Source organism: Prionailurus bengalensis, chromosome A2 (genome assembly GCF_016509475.1).
Source record: "Prionailurus bengalensis isolate Pbe53 chromosome A2, Fcat_Pben_1.1_paternal_pri, whole genome shotgun sequence".
NCBI lineage: Eukaryota > Metazoa > Chordata > Mammalia > Carnivora > Felidae > Prionailurus > Prionailurus bengalensis.
Genome location: NC_057348.1, coordinates 84,426,356 through 84,438,430, shown reverse-complemented (window position 1 = coordinate 84,438,430; position 12,075 = coordinate 84,426,356). Strand labels below are relative to the sequence as shown.

Below are 12,075 nucleotides of genomic sequence, written 5' to 3'. Positions count from 1 at the left end.
TGTTTGAAGATGGACTTACGTGAGGAGGAATGGCACAAAGGCATTATCTGGGAGAATAGCATTCCAGGGAGAGGAACCACATATCCTTAAAGCTGGAGTGCACCGAGATTGTTCAAGAGACAGCACTGAAACTAATGGGGCTATGGTGGAATGAGAAAAAGGAAGGGTAGGAAGAAATGAGGCCAGAATGCACGATGACTTAGGACTTAGTAAGTTATTGAAGGCTTTTGTTTAGAGTGAAACAGAAAGCTACTGAGGGCTTATGAGCACTTGAATGATATTACTTTGACTTTTGGTTTGAAAAGATCATCTGGTTGGGTTTGGCTGGATTATAGCCCTGGGATAGGAAGTGGATGGGGAGAGAGGAGACAGAAGCTGCAAGGCAGTTAGGGCACCGTGAGGATCCAGGTAAGATAGAATGATGGCTCGCACAGGGATGATAGAGGTGGAGGTGGCAAAGTGGTCTGATTCTGGATAGAGCTCACAGCATCTGCTGATGTATTATATGTAGGATGTTAGAGAAAGAGAGGACTGAAGAATGAACCAAGTCCTCAGAACTGAGCATATGCAGTTGTAGTTTCCTGAGAAAGAGAAGACTATGGGAGGAGCAGGTATGTGGAGAGAAAGATAATGTTAGCAGTGCCTATGAGATGTTCAGTCTCATATAATATGAATTTGGAGTACACAGGCATGGCCTGGGATGGAAAATTTGAAAGACTTTTGTATTTAAAGGCATGAAATGTGAAGAGAACGCCCTTTCTTTAAACCAATACTTTTTAAAATTTTTTTTAACATTTATTTATTTTTGAGACAGAGAGAGAGACAGAGCATGAATGGGGGAGGGTCAGAGAGAGGGAGACACAGAATCCAAAACAGGCTCCAGGCTCTGAGCTGTCAGCACAGAGCCTGACACGGGGCTCGAACTCACGGACCGCGAGATCATGACCTGAGCTGAAGTCGACCACTTAACCGACTGAGCCACCCAGGCACCCCAAACCAATACTTTTTAGTATCTGTGTTCAAAGACCCATGTTCTTCTGTGTCATTTTAAGATTTAGGCAGGAAGTCTATGGTGTCTTTTGATTTCTACATAGAAGTTTAGAACCTCAGTACCCTGAGATCTTCTGCTGGCACTGGACTAGAGATCTAAACCTGAACACATAGTATGAGGAAAGCAAACTCCACATGTAATCTCAAATCAATTTTATTTGTAGTCATTGCTGGTATTCTTTTTTACCAAACTTGTTTTGCACTCCCAATTACGATAGCAGTGATATTTAAAAATTATTACCATAATTGTTTGTAGGACAATACATTTTTCTTGACAAAGAGTTCTAAAAATTGGCATATCTAACCCCTAGAATACAATCATCTATCTATTAAACAGATTTAGTGCTAAAGGAAGCTGAAGCAACACACTTTCTTTATTATTATTATTATTATTATTATTTTATTTATTTTAAGAGATAGAGAGAGAACGAGTGGGAGAGGGGCAGAGGGAGATAGAGAGAATCCCAAGCAGACTCCATGCCATCAGCACAGAGCCCAGTGCAGGACTCAAACTCACAAACCACAAGATCATGGCCTGAGCCGAAACCAAGAATTGGATGCTCAAACAACTGAGCCACCCAGGTGTCCCAGAAGCAACACACTTCCTAAGAATGAAAGTGATGTGAGGATTACAAAGTGATTCTTACCATAGTCCTTGAGGCATACCAGCCTCTCAGCTCTAATGTGGAACTGGAGATTACACTCCTTCCCTGCATAATTTCCAGACCTTGGCTTTGGTGAACAAGCATTTTTATTTAACAAACAAAGAATAGTTCTCAAGTAAAATTCCATCCTATGTATAGATTATCATTGCATATTTGTGATTTTTTCTCATATTCTCCCTCTAATTACAACCCCAGTTATCTTTTCTAAGATGTATGTTTAAAGGTAGATTTCACATTGTCATCCTAATACCACAAATCATGATCTTAATCATTTCCTTCTAATGAAGAAAGAGCTAAAACTACCTTGCAATTTTTTAATGTTACAATATCATGCCTGATATGAAACCATGTATCATAGGTTTGCTGTTAGAACTAATAAATGAATTCAGTAAAGTTGAAGGGTACAAAATCAACACTCAAAAACCTGTTGCATTTCTATACATTAATAATGAGCTATCCGAAAGAGAATAATAAAACATTCCCATTTACAATTGCGTTAAAAGAATAAAATACCTAGGAATAAATTTAACCAAGGAGGTGAAAGAGCTGTATGCTGGAACTACAAGACATTGATGAAAGAAACTGAAGACACAAATAAATGGAAAGATAATTCATGTTCATGGATTGGTAGAATAAATATTATTAAAACCGCCATTCTACCCAAAGCAATCTGCAGATTCAGTATAATCCTATCAAAATTCCAATGGCATTTTCCACTGGATTAGAATGAATAATCCTAAAATTTGTATGCAATCTCAAAAGACCCAAATAGCCAAAGCAATATTGAGGAAGAAGAACAAAGCTGGACACATCATGTTTCTTGACTTCAAACTAGATTACAAAGCTATAATAATCAAAACAATATGCTATTGTCATAAAAAAAGAGACACATAGAATAGAGCAGAATAGAGAGCCCAGAAATAAATCCATACATATATGGTTAATTAATTTACAACAAAAAAGGGAAGAATATACAATGGGGAAAGACGGTCTCTTCAATAAATGGTGTTGGGAAAACTGAGCGGCTACATACAAAAGAATGAAACTAGAATACTATATTACACTATAGACAAAATTTAACTCAAAATCATTTAAAGACTTGAATATAAGACCTAAAACCACAAAACTCCTAGAAGAAAACATAGGCATTAAGCTCCTTGATATAAGTCTTAGGGATGAGTTTTTAGATATGACTCCAAAGCAAAGAGAACAAAAGAAAAAATAAACCAGTGGGACTGTATCAAAGTAAAAAACTTCTACACAGAAAGGACTTCATCACCAAAAGAAAAGGCAACCTACTGAATGGGAGAAAATATTCGCAAGCCATAGACCAGATAAGGGTTAACATCCAAATACATAAAGAATTCATCCAACTTCATAGCAAAAAAATGAAATAAAATAAAATAAAATAATTTTAAAAAACAATTTAATTAAAAAAGTGGAGAGATCTGAATAGGCATTTTTCCAAAGAAGACATAAAGATTGCCAACATGTCATGAAAAGGTGCTCAGTGCCACTAATCATCCAGGAAATGCAAATGAAAACCACAAGGAGATATCAACTCACTCACTCCTGTTAGAATGGCTATTATCAAAAAGACAATAAATAACAAGTGTTGGAGAGGATGTGGAAGAAAGTTTTATTGGGAATGTAAACTAGTGTAGCCACTATGGAAAATGGTATGGAGGTTCCTCAAAAAATTAAATCTAGAACTACCATATGATCCAGCAATTCCACTTCTGGGTATTTATCTGAAGATAAAACGCCACTAATTCAAAAAGATATGTGCACCCCATCACATGGAAACAACCAAAGTGTTCCTCAATGGATGAGTGAGTAAAGATGTGGTGCGCACCTGCACACACACACACACACACACACACACACACACACACATGCACACACACACACCCTACTGGAATACTATTCAGCCATGAAATATAATGAAATCTTGGCAATTTATGACATGGATGGACCTTCAGGGCATATGCTAAGTGAAATAAGTCAGACAAAGAAAGACAAATACTGTATGATCTCACTTGTATGTGGAATTTTAAAAACAACACACCAAGTTCATGGACATAGATAATAGATTGGTGGTTGCCAACGGTGGGGTAGGAGATGGGAGAAATGAACAAAGGGGTTCAAAAGGCACAAACTTCCAATAATAAAATAATTAAGTTATGGGGATGTAATGTACAGCATGGTGATTATAGTTAATAATTCTGTATTGCCTATTTGAAAGTTGATAAGAGAGTATATCTTAAAAATTTGCATTGCAAAAAAATTTTGTGACTGTGTATGGTGACAGATGTTATCTAGATTTATTGTGGACATTGCGTGTACTCATAGCCAATCATTATATTGTACACCTGCAACTAATATAATATATGTCAATTATTTCTCAATTTAAAAAAAGTACAAGGAAAGGGGGAAAACATGTATTATGGGTTGAAAGAGGAAGTAGTAATCCTTTAAAGAGCTGAATCTCTAGCAGTGTCTTAATTCTGTCACAAAAAGCTGAAAAAGTTTGATCTCTATCATCTAACTACCTATTATCTATGTATCTATCTATGTATCTATCTATGTATCTATCTATCTATATCTATCTTATTCTTTGACATATTCATACCCATCTTTGGCTGGCACACTGAAAGTTTTATTAAAAATATCCATATTATTGAAGTTCTCCAAATTATTTTAAAACTTAGTTAAGCATATATCATACTGAATGCAAACCATGTTTGCTGAATCAAGTATTTCCTAAATTCTCATCTATTTTTAGTGATTAATAGTAATAATAAAAATGATCATTTGTATTTTCCATATTCATTTTGTTTAATAGTGTTAACTTACCTGGTTTTATTGCAATTTTTTGTCTATCTATCTGGTACACAAACATACCATGGAGAAATTCATAGGAATGAAAATCAAAAACGTGTCTTTTGTATGGAAACAAGTACAGTGATACTTAGAAATCAGTGTTTATACTTTGATATAATAAAGTTATTAACTATTATTGGCTCAGTAGTTTCTCCTTTTTAAAAGTTTGCTCCTAGCAAACAATACAAGCAATTTTCCTTTTCATTCTCAAGTATTTTAAATATTTGTGCATTTGTATCAAATATTGCAATTTAATCCCATATGTTATTTATTCTGGATTCAGACATGCAAGTAAGAAATTTTATTCTAAGACAAGATAATCAGTTCAGCCTTCAAGTAAATTATCTGTTTTATATACAAGAACAAAATGATTTCATTGTTTATCCAAAGGATTAGACTGTAAGGGAGAAAACATGGATAACTTGAGCCCAAATCCCAAATCCTACATGCAGTATAATATTACTCTGCCTACCAGCATGCTTTTGCAATGCTGTATGAATGCCCTAAAGGGAATCTACAAATACAAAAAAATCTCAGATAGCTGTCTTGCTGATCTCATCATTTAAGCCAAGACATAATAATGCTTTTCTGTATTGGAATGTCTGGAAGCTATGTGATACCATAAATTCAGGTTGTCCAGCTATGTAAACCATAACATAGTGCTAGTCACAGGACAATCATTTTAACCATTGTAAATGATATTGCTTCTCTAGATGGCTGAAAATCACTTTTTCAGCAATAAGAACTCTCACATGGTGCTCATATAATATAGTGCACTCACAAGTAAAAATGCAGTGACTTAGAAATATAGCAAATGCAATGCAATAAAAAGCTGATATAGGAGCTATTCCAGAGTACAGCATTAATTGTATTTGCTGAGACAAGAGTGACTTTTACTAGTTTGTGTGTATGTGGTTGTATTAGAAATATAAAACTAAATAAGGATTATGACTTTTTTAGAAAAAGAATGCATAAATGACACAAAATGTTATAGCTATATATCCGTAAATAGATGTATATAATCCATTAAATCTACAAGCTACGATTTGCTGTAACCTTAAAATGATTTTTTTCACTATCAATGACTTTGAGATTAGTCTCACTTTGTGAATTTGATAATCCCTGTGTGATTTTAATATTTCTGCTCTTTAACTGAATATTTAATTTACCTTTAAGGTTACAAATGTTAAGAGAGACTTAACAGCTAACCCATTTAAGTAATATGCTTGTTTATATATATTTCTCAGCCTTGATAGTAAACAATCAGTTTATCCCTGTATTCCTAATATTTAAAGAGAGGTTCCTTTCCTATTCTCTTATAGCAATCTTCATCCCATGATTTATTGCTAAGAGAATATCAGTTGCTCTATTTTGGTTTGTTTCACTATGTGATACAATTGGAATTATATGTGGATAGATAGATTTATTAAATTTTTATTAAATATAATTTTATTAAAAATATGTAATTTATAGACTCAGGAAATTAATTAGTATTGAAATAATTTAAAACTTTGCTTTAAATAATAACCAGCTTAGAAAGAATGTACCTAAATTTGGAAATGCTTAAACTGATGATACATAACAACTAAAATGCAATGAGTGAACTTTGGATCATGAATAAAAAAAATCCATTAAGGGTACTTTGGAGACAATTAGGGAAATTTTACTATAAAATGTGTATTGTATGATATTATCGAGTAATCTACTGTTGTTATAAGTGATTATTTATAAGATGCATGCCAAAGTATTTAAGAGTGAAGTATTATCATGTGTGCAAACTTATTTTCTAAAGGTTTTCATATATGTCCATAAATAATATACACACAATACACAACACAGTACTTGCATATGATAGAAAAAAATAAATGTGGCAAAGTATAACTATTCATGTCTCTATCAGTGTTCATTGTACTCACCACTTTTCTGTTGACTTGACATTTTTCAAAGTGAAAATTTGAAGGAAAATTCTTATTCTAGTAAATGAACAATTTTGCTTAATTTTACACTAAATGTGCATGTTCTCTCTATCACTTATTTCAGAAAAGTTTTAAAATATCTTAAAAGTATTAGAAAGTGTTGACTCTTCTAAGAAAGCTATGTTCATTTAAGAAAAAAATTACAAGAAAGAAGATGCCAGTGAATTTATACATTAGAAGTTTCATCTTAGAAAATTTTGGTTGAATGTCCCTAAATTAAAATTTACACTATTAATTTGGAATCTAACATTTACCCAGGCAATGCAAATAATAAGGGTTTCATAGCCATCTTATCACTCTTCCTAGATGGGGAGGGACAGAATTAATTCCTAATGAAAAAAGGGTTAAGTACCCATCCTGTCATGGAAGTGTTGAACAAGAAATGTGAAGTAGCTGTATTAGATAATCAGACCTGTTTTCTTTATGAAAGCTTAGGCAATTAAAATACTGTGAAATTAAACATGCAATCTTTTAAGTGTGGTGTAATCAGCAATGTTAATTCTAAGTCAGTTTTATATGTCTCTGCACTTACAGGAGGAGCCGAAGACAAGATGTGAGACATGGAAATCCATTGACTCAATGCAGAGGATTTAATCTAAAAGGTATTAAAAGTGAGCAATGGTCAATTTTGGTAAAGAGTAGCAAAACTCTGTATCACATTTCAGTGAGGGAACCTTCATAATAAATTCAGATCTCACATTTTAAGGAAGAATTCACTATGAAGATTCTTGGTGTTCAGATATGGAAATTAAAAATCAAATATCATTTGTATGTATAGTAAAAAAGACAAATGTCCATGGACACAGACACCTTGGGTATGTTAGTTGGTAGGTCTTTCACATAGATATCAGTTACAGATTTTCCTAGCTATTATTTTCTTTCTGAAGAAACAAAGCTGTTACCTTCTTTCTTAAGAAAAAAAAAATTGCTCTAAAAAATTTACCACTGAAGAACAAATAGAATAGTACCCTGTTTGTTTGTTATTGTGGTAAATAGAAACAACATAAAATTTACCATTTTAACCATTTTAACATGTACAGATCTGTGGTATCAAGGACATTCACATTGTTGTACAACCAACTCATCTCTAGAACTTTTTCATCTTTCCCAAGTGAAACTCTATACCCGTTAAATACTAACTCCCTATTCCCCCTGCCCCAGCCTCTGGAAGCTACCATGCTATTTTCTGTCTTTATGAATTTGACTATTCTAGATACCCCTTATAAGTGGGATCACAAAATATTCTTCGTTTTGTAACTGGCTTATTTCAGTTCTTCAGGGTTCATTCATGTTGTTGACATGTGTCAGAATTTCTTTCTGTTGGAAATGGAAAAATATTCTATTGTATGCATATATCACATTTTGTTTATTCACTCATCTATCGCTAGACACTTGGATTGCTTCCACTTTGGGCTATGTGAATATCCTGCTGTTTTCATGGGTATACTACAGTGCCTTGGTTTTACAGTTTATAACCATTCCAGTACTTTTGGCGGTCCTGTCTTATGTCTTACAAGCAATCTAACCCGTTTTTCTCTGATCCTCACATGTAGATCCCATATTATTATACTTTCCCCAGTATACTTTCTCCCAGCTCCACATCAATCCCTTGAGTGAAGTATCTTCAGACAGAGCTCTTCTTAGCTCATGCAGGTGCTGCAGACACACTGTTGCTAACAATTAACACCAAGATTCCTATTGCTAATATTTTTGAGTGTGGGCCTTTCTTTAGTAAAAAAATGACGTTACTAACTCCACTAAGTATAAGGAGAAAATTATGACACATTTTGCTTGGTTGTTCCATACATCTAAGGGAATACATCCAAGTTATCATTTCTCTGTATACTATTTTATAAATACTTGTGCCAGTTGTACTAATAGTTTTCGCTCTAGTGTTAGAACTGTCTGTCACTAGGGGTCATGATGAACGAATATCTATGTTGGCTTTGTGTCAGAACTTGAGTTCAGTGCTTTTTAATGGAGTATCTCACTTAATGCTAATGAAACTATACTACAGTTCTATAATTATCCCAGTTTTATGAATGAAGATTCTGTTTATGTCTAAGCTACCACATGATTATACTAAATGGTCTTCCTAAATTAAGAATTTCAGTAAAGAACCTATTTGAAAACATAATCCATGTTTTAGAGCCAAGTAAAGCTGAGGCACAGAAAGGTCAAGTAACTTGTGTAAGTTTACACACCCAGCATCGTTGAAGTCAGAATTTTGCTTCCAATACATCTGAATACAGAGATTGTGTCTTTAATCACCACTTCCCATTGTAGACACTCTTTGCTTTCTGACTTTTCCTGAAGCTTCTGAATTTCATCTATACTACATTGAGTATGGATGAAACTGGCTTTAATAATGCCTGGCACTTACTAACTCTTTAAGTAAGATGTGTTTCCTAATAATTCACAGCTTCAGTTTTCTCAGCTATGAAAAACTGAGAAAACTGAATTCATAAGTATATTGTAATAATTAAAAGTTCAAAGTGATATGAAGGACATTCCTTGGTATCAAGTAATTCTTGAATAAACATCAATTCCCCCATGTCTTTTTGTCCTTCCTTTTAGGTTAAACACAGCAGGTAAACAATGTATAATAGTCTGCTTGTTCAATGATTAAAAATTGCCTTTTGGTGGTTTCTATAGATGATCACAATTGTATAGAGAAATAAACTTTCATATAGGAGAATATGCTCTGAATTCTATTCCCTGTCTTTCTCCTTTCATTTTTGCTTTTCAGCATATAGAAATGCAGCTGAAATTGTTCAGTATGGAGTAAAAAATAACACCACTTTCCTTGAGTGTGCCCCTAAGTCTCCACAGGCATCTATCAAGTGGCTGTTACAGAAAGACAAAGACAGGAGGAAAGAGGTGAGTAAGGCAGCACTACAGCAATCAGTCAGGGCTTTGGAAAGACATTAAATCACCACCCCTTAGTGAAGTTCAGATCAAATGAAAAAGAAAAGGCATATGAACATCCTTTTATGTCCTCAGGATGACAAGTGCCACTTCCTTTAAAATCCTTTGTCTGTAGAGTTGATGAATTAATTAGAAATCCTTGCTGCCTGTGCTCAAGACCGGGGTAGTGATAGGAGGAAGCATTTGTAAAAGAAACAAGATGTGTGCAAAACCAGAAGCCAAGTTCTCACTCAGCAGCACCTTTGTGTGATTCACAAGATAAAAGGGAGCTTTTAAAAAATTCAATTTTCCTCAGCAAGAAATTTCACTGAACTATAACTTTTATGGTAAGAAGCATTTTTCTGCCGTGCAGTAATCTATTTCCTTTGCTTTATTATCCATAACTCTATGATTTTGGTTAGGTAATGTATGGAACCATTGTTTATGGGAGCACTGACTTTATTTAGTGATATGGAAAAAGCAGTTTTTTCAAATAAAAGGACACTGACATTAACTTTTCAGTGATCTTAAAGAGCTGTTTTAAAAGGGAAACATTGTAAAACAGCATAGGGTGAAATATTATAAATAATGAAGTCCATAATACTCATGTCATGTTGTACTGACAAATAAGAGGAAGAAGAAGAAAAAAATATATGTATATATAAAGCCTTTGGGTAGTCTAAAATGTCATGTTTTTAGCAGTGTTCATAAAGTCTGATGGAGCAAAGGGGAAAATGGAGCCTTCCCCATTTGGGTGTATTCTGTTGTGGACAGTTTAAGTACTACATATTAAGTTAATTAGGACTATGTAGAAGGGACACGATCCAAAGCTATAGAACCAGGCACTGCATCAGAGTTACTGAAATAGATGTTGGCTTCATATGGAGAATACTTTACAACTCATGCCTGCCTGTCCAAAGACAGTAGGAGCTGTTTAGTCATTGTGCGTCCATGTCTATGGGATATTAAACCACAGGCTGATGAGCACTTGCATAAGAAGAGATTTAACTGAGACACATGGATGGCTCGGTTGGTTGAGCATCCAACTCTTGATTTGGGCTCCGGTCATGATCTCACAGTCCTGAGGCTGAGCCCCTTGTTGGGCCCTGTGCTGGGTATGGAGACTACTTATGATTCTCTCTCCCTCTCCTGCTGCCTCTGCCCCCACTCAGGAGCTCTCTCTCTCTCTCAAAAAAAAAAAAAAAAAAGATTATTTTTTTTTAACCATCTGGAGGAAAGAGGAGCTAGATGAACGTTAAGACCTCTTCTTGCCCCAGAATTCTATGATACTAAAAAAATCTTTTTAGACATCATTATTAACAAAAATATTGTTTAAGATCTGTTTACTTTGCTACAAAAATCTGTCATCAAAAAGGACTTGAAATTTCTACAGACTAGTTAATTTTAAATTCTTTTGAGTGGATATAGGTGATAATAATTGTCTTACAACGTAAGCTGAGATAGAAGTCATAATGTGTGGTGATGATTATTGTACAGAAATGAAGTTCTTAGGCTAAAGCATGGCATGTATTCATGGACAGTCCTTCTTGAGAAGGTCTGTGTGTATATATGTGAATTGGAAATCTACAACTCAAACAGGGATTACCTTACATGAATAAAATGTTTTTCTTTAATTCACTAAAAAGTTAAATAGAGGGACATCTAGGTGGCTCAGTTGATTAAGCATCCAGCTCTTGATTTCGGCTCAGGTCATGATCTCACGGTTTGGGTCATGGGATTGAGCCCCACATCAGGCTCATGCTGAGCACAGAACCTCCTTGGTATTGTTTCTCTCCCTCTCTCTCTGCCCCTTCCCAATTTGAACATACGTGTGCTCTCTCTCTCTCAAAAATAATTAAACTTAAAAAATATTAAAAAGTTAAATAGAATCATATACAATCAGTGAATATAATTTGTATTATTTAAAGAAAACAAGTACATACAAGCTTGAATACATGCCACAGAAATAATGAAGCAATTAATAATGGATTGAGTTATAGATTTAATGATTGAATCTCTTTTGTGATATTTCTGATATTTTATTTCAGAATGCCCAAGAATGTAGGCACTCAGTTATTACTATCTTGCTTTTTCTTCAAATCTCAAAAGCATAAGATTGCTGTAAGACTAGGAAAACATTAACTATAATATAATTATGCAAATCTATTTTATCTAGAATTTATAGAGCACAATTCTACTCCTTACTTTGGCTAAGCAAACTATTACTGTCTTATTAAATTTATCCTAATTCTTTCTTAGTAGTTTAGGCAAAAAGGTACTTATTTCTCATGTTAATATGTAAATATTGAATTATTTAAAAATAATGTAGACGGGGGCATCTGGGTGGCTCAGTTGTTTAAGTGTCCAGCTTCGGTCTAGGTCATGATCTTGCTGTTCCTGAGTTCGAGCCCCACATTGGGCTTTGTGTTGACAGCTCAGAACTTGGAGCCTGTTTCAGATTCTGTGTCTCCCTCTCTTTCTCTGCCCCTCCCCAACTCACACTCTGTATCTCTCTCTCTCTCAAAAATAAACATTTAAAGAATTTTTTTAAATGTAAGACAAATGATAAAAGCTCATGGAGAAAATGTACATAG

At 34.3% G+C, this 12,075-nt stretch overlaps 1 protein-coding gene across 1 annotated transcript in view; it reads left to right on the top strand.

The window, feature by feature from the left end:
- Nucleotides 1-12,075, top strand: part of SEMA3C (semaphorin 3C) — a 178,791-nt gene that overhangs the window by 162,087 nt on the left and 4,629 nt on the right. Inside the window, exons 16-17 of the mRNA XM_043588705.1 lie at nt 7,109-7,176; nt 9,324-9,454. Coding sequence (XP_043444640.1) covers nt 7,109-7,176; nt 9,324-9,454 — 199 coding nt within the window. The remainder of the gene's footprint in view (nt 1-7,108; nt 7,177-9,323; nt 9,455-12,075) is intronic.